The 24,589-nt window shown below is 36.4% G+C and overlaps 1 protein-coding gene across 2 annotated transcripts in view; it reads left to right on the top strand.

Annotated features, from left to right (window-relative positions):
• LOC131050822 (serine/threonine-protein kinase STY46) overlaps positions 1-24,589 on the top strand; it is a 171,378-nt gene that overhangs the window by 46,220 nt on the left and 100,569 nt on the right. For both annotated transcript variants that reach the window (XM_057985109.2, XM_057985110.2), the window contains 4 exons: positions 7,447-7,557; positions 22,126-22,176; positions 23,035-23,180; positions 23,291-23,398. In XM_057985109.2, the coding sequence (XP_057841092.1) occupies positions 7,447-7,557; positions 22,126-22,176; positions 23,035-23,180; positions 23,291-23,398 (416 nt within the window). The remainder of the gene's footprint in view (positions 1-7,446; positions 7,558-22,125; positions 22,177-23,034; positions 23,181-23,290; positions 23,399-24,589) is intronic.

Raw genomic sequence — 24,589 nt, 5'->3', positions numbered from 1 at the left:
TGGAATGGAGATTTTGAAGACCATGTTGGAACTTAGGTTTCAATTGTTGTATTAATGGTGGTATATACACTTTTAAAAATGGTGATACAAAGAGCCTTGGCAATGTGAATGGAAAAGACATGCCAGGTGTCAAATTATGCTTGGGCTGTATTTGGAGTGTTAGACAATTGGCTGCATGGATCACATGTGGCCCAATAAATTTCAATATTCTGCCATGCCTTTTTGACAACTAAGCCAGAATATGCAATAATATTCATCCTTTTGTCCATCATGCATACGAATGTGGGACCCACATTCAAAATAGCAATGCAAAGAGCTTTCGCGATGCAATAGAACACCACTAATTGGAAATCGTTTAACTTTACATTACAAGAAACAAAGTCAGAGTGGAAGTGGGGCCCTCACTCAAAACCATGATGTCAAGAGAGTGTGATGCAATCAAATCTTGCTTGTTGAAAACCATATCAACATCACCTTGAGAGGAGTAAAATGTAGGTATGTTTGCCATTGCGTCAAAAGATCGAGCTATCAATGCCCGCTACAAACGCCAGACTTACCCAGATCCATTGGAGGCGGTTAAGCCATGTCGCGAACCCCGAAGGAGGTGCTAACCACCAAGTCAACAATCTCCCCCTCAACACTGACTGAGGGTTCCGCACCGATGGAATGAAGGAGACCTCCCGAGATTCGAACCCGTGATCCAAGGCTCTGATACCAATTGTAGGTATGTTTGCTGTTGCGCCAAAAGCTCGAGCTATCAACGCTCGCTACAAACGCTAGACTTACCCAGATCCACGAGAGGCGGTTAAGCCATGTCGCGAACCCCGAAGGAGGCGCTGACCACCAAGTCAACATAAAACCCATCGTGCATCACACCAATGAATGTGGGGTCCTGTTGTGACGTTTTCACACATCGCCCCATTGCAAATGGGGACCCATGTTTTTTTTTTGCTTTTTAGGGTTTGTTTTCTAGGTCTTTTAGGGTTTTGTTAGTTAGCCTTTGCATTTTGAGTGTCGCCCAGGTGATCACATGGATAAGCAAGTCCGGCTTGAGTGATGTCTTGATTTTGAAATTTGGCTAAGTTTGGAATGTCCTGAAATTTTGGCTAAGTTTGAAAGTCTTGATCCTGAAATTTGGCTAAGTTTGGAATGTCCTGATCCTGAATTTGACTAAGTCTGGAAACTGAAAAACCTCAAAAAACTAGATTTTGCAATATAACTCCTGGAGGTCTGAAACCACTCTCAAACATCCTGAAAGTATATATGGAATATAACTTAAAGTATAAGAATGTTTCTTATACTTAAATGTTATATTCCGTTAAAATTGTCCTGATAGAGAGTTCGAAAAGTCAAATTTCGCTCCTGTCCTTCTCCTAGGGTCCAAGGCGAATCGCTCGTGTCCCTCACCAAGGGTCCAGAGCGAAAAAGCTTAGTGGAGTCATTCCTGACCTTGTTTGGACAAATTGAGACATCAAAGGCATGGTGAAGGACGAAATGAGCATGATAGAGCATCCAGACTTGATCAAAAACGATGAAATGATGAAGTTTTTGCCTAGAAGGTCAAATTCGCTCCTGTCCCTCACTGAAGGACCAGAGCGATTTTCTTTATATGCACAATTTTAGACCTTTTTTTGGACATTAACTTTTATTCATAGCATGAAGCAGGATGATATCTTCCCTAGCAAAGACATTTCATGGTGAAAAGTGAAGCATTTGGGCCTGGAGGACAAAAATCGCTCCTGTCCCTCACTGAAGGACCGGAGCTTGAAATCCAAAATTGCCTTGTCCTTGAAAGATTTGAACGATTTCGCGAATTGAGAAGATCAAAGGAGATACATTTTATCAGTTGAATATAATTTGGAAGTGCCTTTGTGAAGGAAAATGGATCAAAAATGCAAAATTGCTCCTGTCCCTCAGTCAGGGACCAGGGCGAAATTCAGTATAGCTCCCGTCCCTCTCCCAGGGACCAGAGCGATTTTCCTTATAAGACAGGTTTTGGGCGAAGATCAAGTAAGTTTTAAGTTTGGGGCAAGCAAAAGGGGCATAACGAATCCATTGAAGATAATTTGAAGATTGCAAGACATCAATAGGAGACTCAAATTGGCCTAGGCGCTCCTGTCCCTCAATCAGGGACCAGAGCGATTTTTGCCTTAAGACAATTTCTCGCCAAGTTAGAACGAATTTCATGCCAAGAATAGGTGAAAGGGAGCATGACAAGTCCGTTGAAGACAAGTTTGAAGATTGGCAAAGCACGAATGGGCTTATAAATGGAAGTTCGCTCCTGTCCTCCAGTCGAGGACCAGAGCGAAATGTCTAAGTGTGCTTAAATGTTGAATGTCACTCCCATTTCATATGTTCAAGAAGGAACAAAGGACATCATTTTACGCCTTGAAGACAATTTGATATCAATATGATGGAAGATTTGCACCATAAACCAAAGTTCGCTCCTATCCTTCAGTCAAGGACCAGGGCGATATTCATTAGACTGGTCATTTCTTTCAAAAACTACGTCAAGGCGAGGTCGCACAAGGTCGAAAATGCCTTTGAGAAGATGATAAGCAAGGAACCAAACGTCAAAAGGTGACCAACTTGAGCAAAGAGGAAAGTTCGCTCCCGTCCTTCAGTCAAGGACCAGGGCGATATTCATAAAATCAATCATTCTTTCTAAAGGATCACATCAAATCAAAGTTACACAAGATTGGAAACGTCATTAGAAAGGTGATGAACGAGGAGTTGAGGTTAAAAAATGACAAATTTGAGCTAGGATTCAAAGTTCGCTCCTGTCCCTCACCAAGGGACCAGGGCGATGAACATTCAAATATCAAATTTGCCTTGTAAAAGACAAGTAAGTATGCGTGGAATGAAAGAACAAAGTCATTACTTGCCTTGTGATATAAATTGGTGATTAAAGAGGCGAAAGACCAAGGAAGAAAAAGCAAGTTCGCTCCTGTCCCTCACCAAGGGACCAGGGCGATAATGGTCTTAAGAGGCATCCATCTACAACATTGAATCGATCAAGCTCGAGATTCCCAATGAAGATGCCAGTTTCAACGTAGAGGAAGTGATTTTGAACGTAAAAGGCGAGAAAATCAAGAGCAAAATGTAAAATCGCTCCTGTCCCTCTCCCAGGGACCAGAGCGATGTGGTTTGTACCCCTTACATCTTCCATGTTTGGCGCCAACATCATTTTCAAATTACATTAAATGCTAAAAATCGATAAAGTTTGAAATATTCAATTAAAATTAGCATTTAAAAATAGCGCATGAAACATTTATTAATTAATTTTGCCTTTTTAAAAAAAAATTAATCACGAAGGCATTAATTAATTAATTATTAATTTTAATAAAATTGGTGCGCTTGGATTATATTTTATAAAAGTCGGCCTTGATTTTTATTTGAAATTTGTTTTAATTGCCTTTTTTTTACAAAGTCGGCCTAGAGGTAAATGAGAGGGTGAGCGCCTATAAAGGAGGGGTGAGTTATTTCATTTTCAAATCATCATTCAAACTTCCTTTGCATGCGATTTGGAGAAGACAAGGAGGAAGTGCGAATTTCATTGAGGAAAGGTGCGAAATTTCCATTCAAGGGGAGTGCGAACTTGGTTTGAAGTGGAGCGAATTTGCCATCAAGACGTTGAAGACCCCCCAAAGGTGGTGAAATTGACAAGGAAGGCGTTCGCTAGAGGAGGATCACATTGAAAGCTTCAAATTTCGATTTTGCCTAGGCGAATTTCCTTATTTTGCATCTTTTTAGAGTTAGTTCTCAAGTGAGGTATGGCGAAAACTTCTTTTGTCTAAATTTTGAGTATTGGTCGTCCTAACCTCAATCTTGAAAATTTGAATTTTGAAATTTTGAATTTCCAGTAGCTCAATCATATTTAGGAAATGATAACTCAAAGACTTATCATGAAGTTTCCTAAAATTAATCTTTAATCTAATCTATGTTTATACATTGCAAAATCATGTTACTAATTTTGAAATGTTGTGTAGGCATCAAATGGAGATCTCATCAGGGAAAATCAAGCCAGATCAAGGGCGGTCTCCACCGGGACGATCAAGCAAAGACAGGGGCGACCTCATCCAGTCTAGCATCGGCAAGGACGACCTTCTTTGGACTAACGTCATCAAGGGCGACCTCTTCAAATCCAGCATTCCAAGGCAAGGTACATCAATCGTCCTGCACATCAAGGACAAAAGGAGTTAGAACAAGAGTTAATTAAAGATAGCCTCTCAACGACATCAAATTGAATATCTAGCAAGCTACAAGTGTCAGATGAGGTGGCATCCCAGTCATCACTCCTCCAGTCAGTGTGGTCCACCTCAGCATGTCCAGATTCAATGTACCTAACTCATGGAAGGTGGCACAAACTCCGATGTACCTACCCCGGCTACCCATTGGTCGATTTTTCTAGAGAGGACATGTGTCCAAGCAATACAATTTTATCATTGGTCAAGCATTAAATGTTATGTAATGGTTGTAACAAACCCTAATTAGGGTTTTCATTGTTGAATCTTGGCCATTGATCTCGAATTGATCTAAGCCATCGAATTGTATTGAGGGCACTATATAAGCCCTGGCATTTCATTTTGTAAAGGCTAATTAGAGAGAGTTAGAGTTAGTTAGTGAATAGAGAGTAGGTAGAAGGTGATTAGAATAGCAATTAGAGTAGAGTAGAGAGAGAAGGCAAAGATTGTTGCCAAGAGGTTGTTGTAAAGGACTTGTAACTTCATTGAAGAAATGGTGAAATTTATGGGTCAATTCGACAATTTGCATGGTCTTTATACTTCTCATATTTGATTTCATGTTATTAGATGAGTGGAAGAAATATGCTTGATTGATGGTGAAATTCGCATATCCATACTACTAGCAGTTTGTTGATTGCAGACTTGCCTTGTGTAGTCAACTGGAATCGTTCAGCTTAAGCTTAACTTCAATTATCGCTTCTTCATTGATATGCATCAACCTGATGGTGTCTATACCTGCAGTGATGATTTGAACATCATAAAGCTTCCCTTCGAAGATCGCACTAGCCTTGTGGAGATGGTCCTGCGATGTCAAAACAAGACCTAGTTAGAGTTTCATCAAAGATCAATCATTGCTCCTACATTCTTAGTATTAGGATTAGATCCTCTCTTCGCCCTCATCCTTTTTCCATTTTTTTCAAATCTAAGCTAGTAAGAGCCTGTGTTCCAGCAAAGCAGATTAGAAGTTCAATCATCAAATGTAAGTCCCCTTGTGATTCCAGCGAATCACATCATACCACTGGAGCTTATCCACACATAGAGACCCTACTAAAAAGAACCTTGGAGTCATCCTGATTGATCCTTTTTCGCGATATCTTCAGCAATCAGAGGCTTTATTCAAGAGAGGATAAGGTACCCTTAGGTATTTTATTCTGTGTTTGATTGTGTACAAAATACACGTCAACAGGTCCACATTCATATGCACGATTTGAAGGAGATGCATGATGAAATAGAATGTTGCCAATTGTCCCATGTCAATAGGAATTCAATACTTACTATGAAATGTGCATACATAAGTATTTATGAGTCAATAAACTATCAGCTCAGCCTATGGATAGCTCCACGTCATGTAAGTTGGTAGCTACAACTCTTTACTCCATAACACATGGCACAAAATCTGTCATTGTCATTGTCTTATGAATTGGAAATATTTGGTGTTGGAAGTACATTGGTTGACTAAGTCTGGTCTATGCTTTAGATATATTTATTGCACTTGTACTTCATTATAGATAGTGAATCTTCAAGTCATAGTTCTAGGACTATGTCACCCTAGGTGAGTCCCAGGGGCTCGGACTCAGGCTCGTTGGAGTCCAGAGCAAGACTCGTTGAGACTCAGGACTCGCAGACTTGGCTCGGACCCGATGAGTCTTGATGCCCAGACTCAGCCAGAATCAATTTTTTTTTTAAATCTCAAAAAATAACAAAAACAAACATTTTATGACGTTTTTTTTTTTTAAAATTGCATCCTAAAACCCTAAAATATCCCTAAAAGCATCATAGGAACATTTATATGTTATTGTTTTGATATTTGTTTGGAACATTTGATGTCATGGATTTCATATTCCATGAGTGTTTAAATATTTAAGTGTGCTATTTCCCTCAACTATAATTTGCGTGTATAATTATGTGATTGATGTATACTTGTGTATGTGATCAAATTGGCTTCTACTTGATGATGTTGTGTCTTTAAGGTTTCCTTTTATTTAATAAAGGGTGCATGAAACAAGTTTTAAATCCTTAAAAATCTCTAAATTTCTTGGGTTTTTCACTTGCTGAGTCTATGCCAAGTCCGAGTCTCGTTTCTATGCTTCAAGTAAATGGGCGTTTAGATTTGATCATTCAGTTAATTATGTGGCTTCTACATATGGGATTACCGATTAAGCAATCAGTATGTGCAATGATAGCTGATTTTCATATTCCAAAAAATTAAATGACATGTGCATGACAATGTGCTGGTGAAGAACAATACCTCTGGAAGTATCTGATTTCTTCACCTGAATGTTTTAGTTGTTTATGCATGGCACTGATACCTTTAGATATATTTTTTGCACCTGTACTTCATAACAGATAGTGAATCTTCAAGTAAGTGGACGTTTAGATTTGATCATTCAGTTAATAATGTGGCTTCTATATATGGGATTAAGCAATCAGTATGTGCAATGATAGCTGATTTTCATATTTCAAAAAATAAAATGACATGTGCATGACAATGTGCTGGTGAAGAACAATACCTCTGGAAGTATCTGATTTCTGCACCTGATTGTTTTAGTTGTTTATGCATGGCACTGATACCTTTAGATATATTTTTTGCACGTGTACTTCATAACAGATAGTGAATCTTCAAGTAAGTGGACGTTTAGATTTGATCATTCAGTTAATAATGTGGCTTCTATATATGGGATTAAGCAATCAGTATGTGCAATGATAGCTGATTTTCATATTCCAAAAAATTAAATGACATTTGCATGGCAATGTGCTGGTTAAGGACAATACCTCTAGAAGTTTCTATTTTCTGCACCTGAATGTTTTAGTTATTTATGTAACTCGATTACTCAATTCTAAGCAGAGTTGGAAGAAACAGTTTGTAACCTAATTTTTTATTTAGCCGTTGGCTTAAAATTGGAGATTTCTTATGCACTTCCTTGATGGTATGCATGTTAGATTTAGCCATGCTGATCATTTTTAGCCTGTGGAAACATTGGTATGATTTTTTTTTCATTTTTTATTTTTCTGGTCTGATAGGGAGAAATATTTTCACTGAGATTGTACAAAATGTTAAAGATTCTAGAATATAGGGAGTTTCAAGATGTATGTAAATGGAGCTGTTTATTTTCAGTACCTTGTTTGTCTTGTGCAATCATTAATTCAAATAACTTCTTATGTCATACATGTTTACTGATTAGGTGGCTCTGTGCTTTTGTAGCTATCGGCTTTGCTCGGAGACATAGGTTTGAATATCCGTGAAGCTCATGTATTCTCCACAAATGATGGGTACTCTCTGGATGTATTTGTAGTTGATGGCTGGAAATCAAAGGTAAGAAGGGTAATTTAAAAATATTTTCACGTCCAGTAATCTTTGAAGGCGTTTATCCATTATATGTCTGTAAATTCATTGTACAAAATTCAAAACCTTGTGTTGGATGTGTTGTTATTCTGATGTACAAAAAGTACATCTTCCTCTTTGTCATCAAGAAATTTTGTACTCTGTTATTGTATGCTATTTTGCACAATGGTAATCTTGGCAAAATCTGTTGATTTTAATTACATATAGAGTTGAAAACCTATTAGTTGTTATTTTTCTTATTGTTCTAGATCATGATCCAATCAGCTTCTATAGAAGATTCATAAGTAAACATTCTCACTGCTATTGGATTGAGAATGGAACATAACTAATGTTGCTGTATTATCAACATGACAAATTCTTTTATATTCACATTTAACATGGTTGGAACCCAAGCTGGGTGGAGGATCTTAAGTTCCAAAATTTGCTTTATAAGATGAGCACATTTGGTTCTTGATTGAAATAAAACAAAACAGTTTTATACTTTCATTCACGACATAATTTTGATTGAAAAGTTGATTTATTTTTTGTCAAAACTTTGAACTTAATCAATAAGGTTGTAGTGTTGGGGGTGTTAATGTGCTTCTGACTATTTATCCCACTAACAAATACTTAAGACAATTTAACATTAGAGGTAGGAATTTTTTCTTGGCTTTATTTATTAATTTCATATTGAACTTTTAAAGGCAATTAAAAGCTTTTTATTACTTTCATTTGCACTCCTGTAATGTTCAGAGTTTATCATGTGATCTATATTACCACTTGAATTCTTTGAAAGGAAATTTGATTTGGAAAGATCAAATTTTGACTGTGCATTACACAATGCATTTGTAAATAGATATTAAAGTGTTTTCGACTTTGAGGATTGCAAGTAGCAAGCAATATAATCATATGCAGATTTTAGTAAAATCTGCCAACATGATTTATATCTGAGCCTCCCATATCTAAGTTACGAGAGTGTTCTTCCAAAAGAAGAAACTTTTTATTTTTACTGACAGATATCTTCTTACAAGAATGGGCTATTATCAGGGGATAGAAAGCTTCTAAAATATCAAAGATCCTGAAAAGGATACAATAGCATTGTCTGCATATCTTGACTGACATGTTTAGGTAATTGAATTGAGGAACTAAGCAAAATTTAAAATCCTAGCTGGAATTTTGAATTGTTTTTTACTCCAAACATTTGATATTATATTTTATGTGAGCTTTTGGGGAAGAAGTAGAATAAATAGCACTGGTAATGAAGAGAGGACCCATAGTTTTCAGATTTCAATAGAGGAATTGTCATACAAGTTTCATTAGAATCATCCATTGAGTGACATTTTCAAAAAAGTCTACTTTTAGTTGCCATCATTTTTTCTGATAAGCTATTTTGAACATATTTTTGAAAAGAAGAGCATATTTCAAGAGAAGCTATTCAACCCTTGTTAGATCGTCTATCTCATCATGTGAGAGATGTGGGCATTAAAAGATCAATTGTAATCATTTTAATTGTCTGTTCAATTGGCAATCACATGTCCTAATATTACAATTAGTAGATGAAATAATTTTTAATAAAGCTTGCATGTGATGCAAGCAATCGTAGCTAGAGTTGAAGAGAAGTTAGTCTAATTCATTTATTTTCATGCAATGCTATATAAATAATATAACAGTGCTATTTTTTATTTAAATTATCAATTTTATTCTCACACCTGCATTTTTTGAAATCATTGTTCATTGAGAGTTATTGTTATCCAAATTTTTTTATTTCACTCGATAAAATTTATAGTACGCATATTAGTTTTAAATGTCTGTTGAGGTGTCTAACTATGTGTGCTAGGGTTAAGTTGTGTAGGCGAATTTCCAAGCTTTGTATTTCAGGTTAGCTTGAAGCTGTAGATCATGGATTTTACCAAGTCTTCAATTTAATTTGCCACAACATTCATGTTTATGTATATTTTATCCTATTCAATTTGTATGTGTACTTGCATTGTTCAATCTCTGCTTTTAGTTGAACAATGCACGCATGTTGTGGGCATTTGCTTTTCTCAGTAAACCCAAAATCATGTCTAGTGTTGATGTATTGAATCATGTTGTGCTCTAGATTAAGAAAATAAAATGATAGGTTTTTGTTTAGTTAGTTTGTAGGGCATACTCAAAATCACCTTTGAATACATTCTAAAGATTCAAGAAACTTCATGCTATAGATTCAAGAAACTTCATGCTACAACAACCTTATTAACGACTTACTTACAACCACCTTACAACAACCTTATTAATGACCTATGTTAACATACACTTTATTATACCATTATTTGAATATTTGAATATTTCCTGATTTTGCTGGTAATTTTGATGCTGTGAGGAAATCTGGCTGCTCCTTGTTACCCGATGTTGAATTCTTGAATAACTCAAAACAATTTATAACCAAACAGCTGACTGAATTTGAATTCATCATATTGAGTCAGCTTTAGTTTTTGTTGTTTTTCTTTAGAATAGGTTTTGCGAAATATCTTCTGAGAGTTTGAGATAAATTAATCACCATTACCCTCGCTGCAATCTTGCTTTGGTGTTATATTTGCCAATGCCAAACTTGATTCCACTAATCATTATTTGACTGCAAGGTCAGCTTCCTACCCTGTAATACCTTTTAATGCCTAATAAAATTTTGGGGTCAAATTTCATATGACAACTTTTGTCATTGGTTTGAGATCTTTTCATGTTGAACTTGAAGTATTAGTATTTGGTACTGAACCTCCTTCTTTCATAGCAATACATTGAAAAGTTTCCATGTGTCAAGAACTTTGGGTTTTTCCAAACCTGATCTCTTCTGGCTTGTAACTTCTTTTTCATCCATTGTTGGTTCCTGATCAAGTTCTTTTTGATTAGATTCTGTGGCCCCGCCCCTATTGACAGCTCTTGGAAAGGAGATTTTTTTTGTCATACATGATGTGGAATACCGTACAATATTTCAGAACTCATCTTCCTTTCTGTTGATGTGTGTTTTATGCACATAACATTTCAGAATAAAATACCAAGGTAATTTACCCTCTCTTGAACAAAATCATCTCAAATGCTAAGGATAAGATCAACTAAAATGATTCCAAGGTTTCTACATGTCAGGTCTTGACGAGTGGGTAACTCAATGGTCGATGTGCATTGCTGTGCTCACTTGGGGACTTACACAAATGTTAGAATTATCTTCTTCAATCATGAAAATGCGGAATAGGTATGTTGACAACTTAGGATTTAGCAATGAAGCTTCAGACTTAATTCTTAATAAAAAAATGGGCAAAAGGAATAGGGTTCAGGAAATCTATTCTAGGCCTAAGAATGTAGGAAATGATGAACAAATCTAGTGGAATCAAACTAGGCAAGGTCTCACAAACAGGTATTGACACAAGCTTAGTGCAATCGTCTAAGGTATACTTAAGGATTTTCAGACTATTACCATTACACATTGACACCATCCAAGTTGATGCTTGTCAAAGGTTGCATAATAGTTGAAGTTAAGCTTACCCAAATTTTCAGTTGACCACACAAGGCACACTTACCAGCAGCAAGAGGCTAGTGGTATGGATTAAAGATTCCACACAAATATATTCAACAAATCTTTCACTCATTCTAACATACATGAAAATAAATTCTAATCTAACTTGGAGGAATTGAGAACCATGAATGCAAAGACAACACTTGAAGAGAAAAATCATCAACAATTGAACAATGATTATGATTCAAATAGCTGCAGCATATACCAACAATTCTACAAAAGCTCTCTCATACAAATGAGAGACAAGGAGGTATATATAGAGTCTCTTACAAAATGGATGGCCAAGATTGATACAAGATCATCGACCAAGATCATACCAACAAAACCCTAGAATTGCCCTAATTAGGGTTTACATAAAAAATGGCGCCAATGTTTTCCCCAATAAAAAGATACCTAGTCATCAAATAGGAAATCTTCTAGAAGATTCCTCCCTGCATCTCTCTCTCTATCCTAGCATACTCCAAGAATCTAGCCAATATAGAATCTAACTCCTCCATGGAAATGCTAGGCAAGGTATCTAGTTGCAAATCAATCACGTCTAGTGAATCCGAGCAAGCGTCCAAAGTGTTCTCCCAATCTGGCATAAGCTTCTGCGAACTATGAACATGAATCAACAAAGAGATTAGGTCATCTATCCGACTCTTCTTCAAAGAGTCCAACTGACAAAAATACATAAATTTCATCTTGTCTCTTAATTCGGCTAAGTGTAAACCACTAGCGTCACTAACATCAACACCCAATAATTCCTCAATTGAGGCAAGGATCTTCATCTGAATGTCCTGAATCAATCCCTCCATCTCCATACAACTCAACTGGGCATTCTCATAAGTTGATCTCTTTACGGCCAATGAACAATAGCAGCCATGAAAATCGTATCTGTCTCCACTGTGCACAATGTTCTCACTGACCAAGGTGGAATTAGGAATCTTCTTCAAAGCCTTGAGGCGTGGAATAGTCTTCTCCTGAATAGGCCGGAATTCTTCCCATACTCCCTCCAAATACTGGATTCTAAACATGAGCCCTGTTGTCCTATCATATGCCTGGACAAACTGAGTAAGGAAATCATCCGCCTATTTTCTTGCACTCTCAATCCACATTTCCACCTCCGAGAGCGTATTTCTCGCTGCCTCATAGTGTGAATGTAGTCCATGATCAACTGCAATAGGGGAAATAAGGGTGGGATTCTCACGCCTTATCCCTGCAATATACTCTCTAAGTTTGATATTCTCTTCTTTGTACTTTTCTTTCTCTTCGTTTTCTCTGTCTAACCTTGCGTTGATCGCCTTGAGATTATCACCAACCTCCTGAAACTCTTGCTCTCTTGATGTACGGCCAAGGGCAATTGAAGTAATTTGGAAATCCATAGGAGTAGCAATGTCCGTTGTCACGCCTGCAATAGGAACAACCTGTGCAATCCGCATTCCTGTCTCATCTCTAGCTATGTGCGACAAAATCTCAGCTCTCTTGGGTTTCTTCTCCTTAGCACTCCTAGCAAGGTAATCATCAATGTTATCAATAGGTTGTACCTCTATCGTTTTCTTACTTTTCTCCATACTTCTCATCAGCCAATCGAGAATAAAGGCCATCTCCATGCCATCATCGAGACACATCTCTGGATCAAGCCCTCTCAATGCCGAGATAACATCATCGTCATCATCAGGATTATTCTTGGTCAAATCGTATATCTCATTTCCCAAACTAACTTCCAAAAGGACAGTAGAGGATCCCGACTGATCATCATTCTCATTTGGTGGTGTAGATGTCGCTGTGGCATGTAACTCTTGAATATTCTCTAGTAGTATCACTATGTTGGAACATTGCTGGGTTTCCTTATTTTGCTCTGTTATTTCAATTACCTTAATTGATGAGACACTGAGAGGTGGTGAAGGAATGATAGTCTTTTGTTTTTTCTTCTTCACCTCCTCAATCTTCTTCCCTCTGGCCTTGACTCCTTTTGGCTTGTTCTTCCATCTCTTGGGAGCTTGATTCTCTTCGCCTGCATGAATCCTGACATCACTGATAGTCCTCTGATCATCTTTGGAAGCAGACTCTTCCGGCTTCATCTTTTCATAAGTGAAGGGAACACCCATATCAACTAACTTATTCATTTGAATAACTACCCATGTACGGGAAAAACTCAAGACCTCTCTTCTCAATACATTCAGATCAATCTCTTTTGATTCTGACCAATTAGGCAATAAGATTGCCTTCTTCATTTCATTCTCATATTGTGGATGCGTATGATCCCTATCATCTAATACTTGATCAGGAATGAGGAAAAGTCCACACTTCCTCATGAAATCCATTGACATTCTGGACCACATTCGTCTCTTCACTGCTTGCTCGTCCATTAGGTCGGCCCAATAATCCTCTATGTCTACCTTGTGGATGAACTTCTCTCCCTCGATCCTTCCAACTTTCTTATTTGGATCAAATCTTTCTCTTTTCTTGAAGGTTGCAAATCGATAGAATGCAAGCTCCTCACTTGCAGTGTTGGTGGCTAAGGCAAACTGGCAAACCTCCGATGTCTTCCCAACTGAAATAGGGAATGTCATGCCTGTCCTATGCTTCTCTCTTTGAATGGCATCAAACTCTAGAAGTTGTCTCACCATTTCCAACAAGATCATTTTGTCGGACGGATACCTATGAAACCTGTAGGGTTTGAATTGAAACCCATGAGTCCTAAGGTACGTGAAAGTGGGAAACTGAATAGACCACGATCCATATTTCTCTATTAGCTCTGTTGCCTCCTTGGACAATCTTCTGTGGATTCCGCCTTGTAGCATCCGCGTGATGTACATGGTGAATACGTCATTCACTCTCTTATAATCTTCAATTCTATACATGTTCAGCTGGGGATAGCACTCATGACTCCTGAATTGTCCTTGCCCATTCCCGACTTCACCTTTGCATATCAATCCTTTGTATGAAACAAACCGTGCAAGCAGGTATACCAAGTAGGAAGTCATGGTGAATGACTTGGACCGCTCTATATTCCTCAGCTGAAAGTCCAGATTGTCACTTATGATTCTAGACCAATTTACCAATGTCCCTCTAAGACAATCCTGGATGAAATAGAACATCCATCCATCGAATATTGCACCCTGTGGCATTTCCATCACTCTGTTAAGTAGGAATACTAAGTCACTATATTCCTCTTTGAAATCTGTGCACATGAGTGTCTTGGGAGCCTTGGAATGATGAAGCCTAGACTCAATCATCCACTCATTGTTTATCATACTCTTACACGCATCCATCTTCTTCGTGTACTGCTCTTTATATTCATCCTTGGTTGCATTGTTCATATCTGCTCCGCGTGGAATTCCGAATACCTCAGCAATCGCATCCTCAGCAAGGTAGGCAATAACAACGCCCTTAGGAGTTTTGATCATTCGTGAGCGAGGATCATAATATCGTGCACACTCCAGGATAAGCTCACTACATTGTATGTACTGTAAAAATCCCGCGGCATGAAAAATACCACTCTTCATAATGTTTACATATGCTGGGGAAGGAATCTGATTTCCGACTCCGAACATCCGTTGTCGCATCAGGTTCAGGCTTAGGAAATGCATGTTTGTATCTGTAATCTCCTTCCATGTGGATGACACCTTGGATTGTGGATAGAATCTAGTCTCCAGTATCTTTTGTTGTTCTTTTCTTTCCATAAATCTGGACTTCGACATCGCACCTATACGAAGCTTGAAGTTAGAATTTAGGAAAATAAATAGTGTTCTTAATAAAATTCTTGACTTCCTAAAGATTTTAAGCTAATTAGAGCATGAAGTCAGGAAAATAGTCCACACTCTTGGTAGATCTTGACAATTAGATTCGAAATGTGACAACGTTAGGGTATGAAAACCCTCTATGAAATTCTTTCATACCTCCTTGTACTTAGAAATTGTGTAAACTAAAGTGCAAAGGAGTATACCGGATCAATAGTGACCAAGGAAAGGTGTGAAAGGTTGTGTTTTCACACAAAGTATGTCGGAGGACACCTTCCGCAGTCAACAAAATCTGAAGACAACCTGAAAATTAAACTTTTAAAACATGTTGCAATCACCTAGATATGCACAAATTTGATGAGAATCAACCTTCCAAGGCAAACACAAGAAAAATTGAGCATGTATGTAGGGCTGGAAATGAAAACTTAGTCTGAAGACAAATCTGAAAATGAAGTTTTCAGACTTACCAGCACCCTTAGGAATGATAAAATACTCAAAAATAAACTCCGGAATGAAGCAAGAATGCTTCCCAAGTGAAATTGCAAGGTAGGTAGGTGGCTGGAAATTTTTTTTTTCTGAGGACATCCCCCTACAATGGAGTTTCAGATCTGCAACAATGGAAGATAACTCTGAAAATTGATTGAGAATGCCTCCAATCAGCCCTTCGGATAAAATCGCTCAAGGCACAAAATAGCTGGGAACAAGATATAAGTCTGAAAATTGATTTTCCAGGCAGCTATGGAGGTCGAACCAGTTGCAACAATGGAGGATAAACTCAGATATGCAACACATCAGCAAGTAGGGAATCATGACAGCTACCAAGTGTGAAGGGAATTCACCAAAATAATGGCACAAACACTTGCCAAATCAAAATCGTAATTTCCAGCTATGGCGCCATCTTTGAAAAATCTGAAAAATGTCTTCAATGCACCTCCAATCTGCATGCAATCTGCAACTAAGGTCTGGGAACAACAAGCAATAATGGTGGAGATAAGGAAAATCGCCAAAGTTCTTCAATCACCAAAAATCGCCTTCCTTCACAAAATCGTGATTTTCACCAAAAATGGCGGACTTCACCAAAATCAAAAATCTGAAAACAATGGAGGCAATAAGCCTCAATGGCAGCAATGGAGAGGATTGCCAAGCTGGAAAAAATGGAGGCCTTCAATCAAACACTTCACTTCAACACTTCGCCAAAATTCGCCAATAAGAGAGAAAAATCGCCAAACATGGAGAAAACTGACAAACTTAATAATAAAATATTGTTGGAGACTCCTCTCTTATATTTGCTTTGCCTCTCACTTTTACCACACAAGCAATGTGGGATAAAAAAATTGTTCTTATACTTGTTTGGCAAAACTAACTTGCTTCTAGAAGGGTAAAAACATTAAATGCTCATTGCAAATCATTTAATTTTGTTTTTAAATTTTAAAGAATCGTCAATCATCATTTAAAAACAATTAAATTTGGGCTCATTTATTAAAATATTTCAATTCAAGTCAAAAATTGAGCCATAAGAGAAAATTGATTCAAGTAGGGATTAAAAAATCCCATTAAAACCATTTAAAATGCCAAAATTTTCCCCTGTGGGGAAAATCGATTTTATTGTGGACAAAAATCCTCATCAAAATTCACATAAAATGGGCCAGGAGAAAATCAATATGAGTCTACGATGAAAATTCCACTCAAAATTTAAGTCATCACCCAAAAATACCCCTCTGCTGGAAAATTGACCTCAGTCTGGATGAAAATATGGACTCAAAATTATAAAATGCACTCTCAGTGGAAAATCGCTATGAGTCTGGATAAAAATCTGGACAAAAATCCTCAAAAACTTGTCACAAATTCCTGGTGGAAAATCGACCCAGGTGTGAAATGAATGCAAACATCATCAGCAACCTTGTCCATACCTCCCTGGTGGAAAAACGTGGGTAGTTAGGATAAATCCTGACACTTAGTCAAAATTTAAAGCTTCCAGGGGAAAAACGACCCTAGTATGGAATAACAGTGGTGGAAAAATGAGGCAAGTATGGATTTGAAGGGAAATCCATGTCCAATCCGGATTTTGGGTTGGGAAAACCATGGGTAGTCAGGAATATGAGGGGAAAAGCACCTCTAGTATGGAATTTTGATCTTTTGACCCTTAGAATATGGATTTTACTTCGGAAAATGATGATTTTTCCAGTCAGAACCACATAGAAACTCTGAAACTTAATAGAACTCAACCGGACTTAGGCAAATTCATCAAAAAATGGAGCGTAACACAAGGAAACCTATTGGGATAAAGTGCGAAATCAACTTGAATAATTCTCTAGGAGCGAGAAAAGAACTCCAAAAGGTCTGAAAACACCTTAGCACTTAAAATCATCGACAAGGACATTTAAAAACATGTTAACGCTCCAAAAAGGGGGTCTACACTTAGACAAAACTAGGATCATTTAGAAATCTCAATTTTACGCGCTTGATCCTATAACCTCAAAACCCTAATGGCACTATGCATGATCAAAACTCCGAGACTCGGGCACGAGAAACACAAAATTGCCCACTAAGCAGCCAAAACCCTAACCTAACAACGCAGAAAGCCGGAAAATAGGGGGTCCCTATTAGCAATGGGGCGATGTGTGAAAAGGTCACAACACTTTCGAATTCGGTATTTCTTTGTTGCATAGTTCTTGTCTTCCAGTGTAAGAAATTGAATAACTTAAAAATGTTTTATAAGCAACCTGCTGAATGATTTTGATTCATCAAACTGATCCTTTATCTTTAGAATAGTTTTTGTGAAATATTTTCTGATAGTTTTGATAATATAATCAGTGTTGCTCTTATGACACATCTCACTTTGGTGATATATTTACCAATGCCAAACATGGGTCTGTCAATGACACAAATCAATCTTTGATAAAATTTATATCTTGGTGTTCAGAAATTAATTTAAAGTCTAATAAGCTATGTGCTTCCCCAAGTTTTCAAGATGGGGATGGTAGGAACATGTTTCTGGTACGAGGGTACTTTTTGGCCACTGTTTAGGGGATGGCAGAAGATGACTATTAAAAAATAAGGAAATTTTTAAAATGTAAGGAAATTTCAAATATTCATATGATAAGATTGATAAAGAATTCCTCACAGACATTATAGAACCTTTGCAAGCATGGGTAATTGAATATGAATTATGATCTTTAGATATACATATGAGCATGGGTTCATATCTTTCTAAAGCATTCAACTTTGTATTGTTTGTTGTCAAACTCATTAACAAAGAGGAATGGTTAAGTAAAACAATAACCGGCTATGTTCCAGTTTGACCTTAGATGGGATTTTTCTGTGAGGTGTCTGCAAATACATTTTTGCATTATGAAAATGGCATTTCTTGCCAGCTATGACTTAACTCATATATATATATATATATATATTCAAACATCAAAATTATAAAATATAAACTGTCACTACCATTATTAAAATGATACAATCCATACAATGTAACTTTCCCATACATAAATCCATAATTGCCAATAAATATTCATAATATCATAAATGTTATATCATATTCATAATATCTTAAATGTAATCTCATATTCATAATTCATAATATGTAATATCATATTCATAATATTGTAAATGTAATATCATATTCATAAAATCGTAAATGTTATCTCATATTCATAATTTGCAAAATGATAATGTTCAACTTTCAAGTCTCAAAATGTCATGACAGAATGAAAATTCAAATTACAAGCCATATGGGATTTAATCTTCATATGAAAAATGCAATCACCTTCAAAAATGCTTGGAGAGGGAAAAATGTGAAAAATGCAAGTAGAGTGAGAAGAATGAGTGAAAAGAGTAGATAGAGGCATGTTTAGGTTGAAATTAGGGTTGGGCAAATATTAAAAAGGTAAAAAAATCTTTTTTAAAGTTAAAAAAATTGTTTTTAAATCTGTGGGCCCCGTTTTTGGGCATCCATGGGCTTGGGTTCCCTTGGGTATGCTTGGGTTCGTCCTCAGGTTTGTTTCAGGCGGTTAGGTTCCTTGTGGGTAAGGCTTAGCCGGACCCACAAGGAACTTGGTCGCTCAGGACAAACTTGGGGGCGGACTTGGCTTGTTCTAGGTCCAAAATTGCACTAAGCTCCGATTTCGAGGCTTAATTGTAGAATCCGGCAACTTAGTTCAATAGTATAATGAATATTTCAATATAGCATGCCAACTTTGTCTATAGACTTGTATACTAAACAAGTTGTCCATTGTATGAAGCAAGATAATCCTTGAGTGTGGCTTTGATTGTGAAGATGTAGAGATTTGCAGCAGGGAGTATGTATTTTGTAGGTTTTGTGATCATGATTCATCATTGGTCTATGACTCTATTACTTTGTTAGGGCAACACCCCCAATGGCATCAAGAAGTAATGCCATTTTCATATTTTTTGTAAATCTTAGTGAGCATGTCATAAACCAAATAAGCATTGAAAGGTTGCAAAGTCTCTTTTATAAAATACATGCCTTGTCCCCTAATGTACCTTGCAATTTTTGACATCTCAGGGACGTTTCCTAATTCTTGACAAAGTCAGGGAGGGGGTACATTACCTAGGTATCCCTCCATCCCCAAAACGTTTCCTATAGGGGACAAGGTGTAAAAAAGCAGGGGACGTATCTGCATTGCCAATTAACTTTTGGTGTAAAGTCTGCTATTTTGCCATTAGTTTGAAAAATTGCAGTTTTGAACTTGAACTATTTGGTGCCAAACCTTTCGTTATAGAAATACATTGAAAAGTTTCCATGTGTTGAGTACTCCGGACTTTTCCAAGCTTGATCTCTTATGGATTATGCCTCCTTTTTTCATCCGTTGTTCCCTGGTCAATTTGTTATTAATTAGAACTGATGGCCCCTTTCGACAGCTCTTGCAAAGGATAATTTTTTACTGTGTCATACATGATGTCAAATACCATAATGCAATATTTCAGAACTCATCTTCGTTACCAATCTGGTACAACTCTTTGCTGCATAGTTATAGTCTTCCTATATAAGAAATCGCCTAGCTACAGGATCTGCTGAGTTCACCAGTAAGTTCAATGCTGTGAGCAAAATTGGCTGCTTATTCTCATAATCCAACACTGAAGGGTTGAACAACTTAAAATAATTTATTTTCAACCTGCTGAGTGATTTTGAGTGCATCATATTGAATCAAATTCAGATTTTGTCCTTTACTTTTAGAATAGGCTTCATAAAATATCTTGTCAGAGTTGAACAATATAATTATGATCACCCTTGTTTGCTAATCTCCGTTTGGTGATATATTTACCCCTGCCAAACTTGGTTTTGTCTATGGCACTAATCAATCTTTGATGGCACTATCAGCTTTCTTCCTTCCGTATCCAAATTTTAAAATTTATAACGATGTTAAGAGAAGATTTTAATGCCTAATAAACTTTTGGTGTTAAGATTGCTATGACAACTTTTGACATTAATGTGAACACTTTTAGTGTTGCACTTGAACTATTTGGTGCCGAACCCTTGTCATGGCAATACATTCAGAAGTTTCCATGTGTCAAGTACTTAGGATTTTTCAAATCCTGATCTCTTATGGCTTGTACCTCATTTTATCATCTATTACTGGTGCCTGGTCAACGTATTATTGATTAGAAGCTGTGGTCCCAGTTAGCAAGTCTTGTAAATGCCTCTTGATTTGGTGAGATATTTGGCGATGCCCAACTTGGCTTTGTGTATTGCACTAATCAGCCTTTGATGGTATTGCCAGCTTCGTGCCTTGTGATATAAACTTTTAAAATTTATGTCATGGTGTTAAGGAAAAAGATTTCAATGCCTAATATAAACTTTTGGTGTTAACTTTGCTGTTAGTTTAAACTTTAAACACATTTAGTGTAACTTGAACTATTTAGTGCTGAACCTTCTGTCATAGCGGTACATTGCAAAGTTACCATTTTGTGAAGTACTTTGGATTTTTCCAAGCCTCATCTGTTATGACTTTAGTGTCCTTTTTAAGCCATTGTTGGTGCTCGGTCAACTTGTTATGATTAGAACCTGTGGCCCCAGTTCTGGACAATTTTTTTTTGTCATAGATGATGTGGAATATCATGATGTATTATCTCAGAATTCATCTTTGTTTCCAATCTGGTAAAACTCGCTGCCACTTGCTTCCAGTTTTCTGATGTAAGAAATTGTCTAGCTGCAGGATTTCCTGAATTTGTCACTAAGTTCTATGCTATTAGCAAAACTGGTTGCTTCTTCTGATAATGCAACACTGAAGGCTTGAACAACTTAAATTATTTATGACCAACCTGACAAATTATTTTGAATGCATCATCATGAATCAGCTTTAGCTTTTTCCCTTTTCCTTTGGACCAGGCATCGTGAAATTTCTTTGGAGAGTTTAGACAATATATTTAGCATTGCCCTTGCTGAGCCTCTCACTTTGGTGATATATAAGCCAATGTGAAACCTCTCTATATGACAGTAATCAGTCTTTGATGGCGCCATCAGCTTTCCGCTGTCTGATATCAACTTTTGGTGTTAAGTTTGCTATGACAACTTTTGCCATTAGTTTGTACGCTTATAGTTTTGAACTTGGAAGTTTTTGGTGCTGGACTTTCCATCATAGCAATTCATTGAACTTGTGGTTGCAGGTGTTATTATTTATTTTGAATTTGCCCCAACACAGGTGGATTATCAGTTGAATAATTACAATAGATCATAATTATGAGTATTGTCATACTTTAACGTGTGCATTTATTGTCTGGTTTGCTCACAGCTAGGACTACAGATGTTTCAAAGTTTTGCAACTTTTTCCATGCAATTGAATATATGGGATTATAGCTGCAATCTCAAGGCCTCTGTTATGTGAAGTTGTGAGGTTTCATCCGTGGCCATCAGCACTCCTGTTGGCCTATAGTTGATGCATTTGTCATATATCTTCAATTGTTCAAAAGTCAATCAATGCTATATGATAGCTCCATAATATATCAACTTGGAAGCTGAATTGTCTTACTCATATGCTGAAAAGCAGTGTATTGGAGAAGAAAGTGACTTGCTATTTGAAATAAGTGGAAGACATGATTTTTTGTCAAAATTGCCTTTTGCTTGTTTCGAAACTTGTTTGCTGTTTTGTATGTGGTTTTATCTCTTCTATACTTTATGGAATCAGGGGGTACGCATGAAATTACAGGAATTTCGGCAATGGGAATCTAGATGCATTATTAAGGGGACTCGTGATTCTATTTTTCTGCATGACAGGATCAGTGAAGAGCTCGAGTTGCTGACTTCATGCATGCTTTGGTCAGGACATAAGCAGTCTGTATAAAGCGCTGGAGGAGGCTGTTGCCAGTACAGAGGTACATCTGATCCTTAAGATCCAGTTTTATTGCAAAGCATTAATTTTGACAGTTTGAGAACTCCTTTAGTTTGCTGTTAACACATTAAAACAAAAATATTTTAGTTTGTTTTTAAGGAATTATAATGTTTGGGATAATAGCATATTGATAAATGCTAGAATTTGTTCTTTTCTGTTTTATTTTCTAATGCGTTTGACCATATTTTTATTCTTGATAAGGACTGATTATAAATTAAGTCACCCTGCAAGAAGATTAATTCATGCACTGTATGTATCTGTGAATTTTACTGCGCTGCCAAGGAAAATAGAAACGCCATAAAAGAAGTTTTCTTTGCTGTGAATATAATAGCAATTATATGCTTTATACTTTTATAAACACTAAACAGTTTTCTTGTTGGAGTTATTTTTTAAGTATAATAATAAAAGATTTGCTGGAGACCACTGCTTTGCTCCTAACACAGAATACAGTGCCATACTGAATGTATATATATGTGTACATATAATAAATACATATGTATATGTGTTCTAAAAATAGTCTTCCACAGTGGAAGTGGAACGACTGTTTTACTTCTAACCATGAAGTGGCTAATATATTGCTTTTCTTTACAGGGTGTCCTCTTAATGCACTAAATTTATTAGGATATTGTTTTCATTAACATTTTTGTCTCTACAAAATCTATAAATATTCATATCTTTTTACTGAAGAGATATTCTTACCAACCAAATGTTTAAGATTTCAAGCTAAGCATGCAGACATTTATTTGGGATTGATTTTCAATTATGATTTGCATTCGTGAAGTCAGAGCTAAAGTCTCTAATGATTTGAATTTCTATATTCGTAATACATGTAACTATTCAGAAGGATTCATGGTCAAGGATTTCTCCATCATCAACTCCAATTGAAAGGTTGTTACCGAGTGGCAGCACACCATTTGATGACTGTGAAGTTGATAGAAAACTATTAAAGATGGAAAGAAAAGTGGCATCTGGTTCCTGTGGGGATCTGTGAGTTTATATACCAAATATTTTTCACATTTTAGAATGCATAATAAATGTCAGTTTAACTTTGCATTGGTTGACTACGAATCTTGAGCAAGATCCTTTGCAATTTTCAGGTACCGTGGGACGTATCTTGGTGAGGATGTTGCAATTAAAGTCCTTAAGCAAGAACGTCTTAATGAAGCTCTCGAGCAGGAATGTATTCAGGAAATTATGATCTTACAGTAAGCATTGTTAAACTAATGGATTTCTGTGAAGATTCTTATTTTCTATTGTCTGATTTTTTTTAATTTTTTTACTTTCTCCTTTAGAACATATGTAGTTGTACTGAAATCCCTGGTGTTATTACCTCTCTTTCGTGCAATTTTAATACATTTACAAACAGAGATCAAAATGCACAATACTTGTGGTAATGTTTTATTTTTTAACACTCATTTTAACTTATAATAAGTTTCCTAATTTTTTCCTTAATGCAACTATTTGTATTCCATGATTGAGTATTTTTAGGTCGAATTATTTGTACTGATAGTTTAAGAGAAAAAATAGACTTATCCCAATAAAATTGTTTTTTTGAGGAATTTTTAGTCAATGGTGTGATGATTCTGAATGTGAAATGCAAAACTGAATCTACAAAAAAATACCATCTCTGTTCCTAGCCTAAAGTGTTTAGCATGAAACATGTGGTTAATATGCATTTTATATTATATCATGAAACGGGTAAATCACCCAATGATTCGTGATAGATCTGAGCAGAACTTCTAGGTCCAAGTTGTTTAGTGAAATATGCAAGTGCCACCATGTCCCCTATTTTCACATCAAAGCTGTCCACCATTCATGGAAAGATCTATCTTACCTTATGTTAAGATCCTCACATAATAATAGAAATGTGCAATATATTCAGAATAGATCAACCCTTGAGGTAAGACAATACCATACAATAGCAACCTCAAGGGGTTAATTCTCCAATGGAGCATAAACTCCAATTACAATAATCAAGATTCATGCATTACACTTGGTAAACCCTTACAACATATAGTCTTGTTAATGACAACTATTATTATTCCATTCATGTGGGATAAATAATTTTATTCTAATTAATTAGTGGGATGACTTACAAAGCGTATGTGCCCACACCTTATTAGTTCATTCATGTGGGATAAATAATTTTATTCTAATTAATTAGTGGGATGACTTACAAAGCATATGTGCCCACACCTTTATTTAATTCTACCTAATATACCATAATATCATATCCCTTGGTACGTTACATTCTTTTTGTCTTAGCATGCTTCATCATTGAAATATGAGAAGAAATGTGTGATGTTCCCGATTTGTGGCTGGTTCGGCTAGCCCTGAATTAAATAAATAAACAAATTAATAAATTAAAATTATAAATAAATGTTAAATATTATTAG

This window comes from Cryptomeria japonica, chromosome 11 (genome assembly GCF_030272615.1).
Source record: "Cryptomeria japonica chromosome 11, Sugi_1.0, whole genome shotgun sequence".
In the NCBI taxonomy this organism is placed as follows: Eukaryota; Viridiplantae; Streptophyta; class Pinopsida; order Cupressales; family Cupressaceae; genus Cryptomeria; species Cryptomeria japonica.
This window is presented reverse-complemented; position numbering and strand designations above follow the sequence as displayed.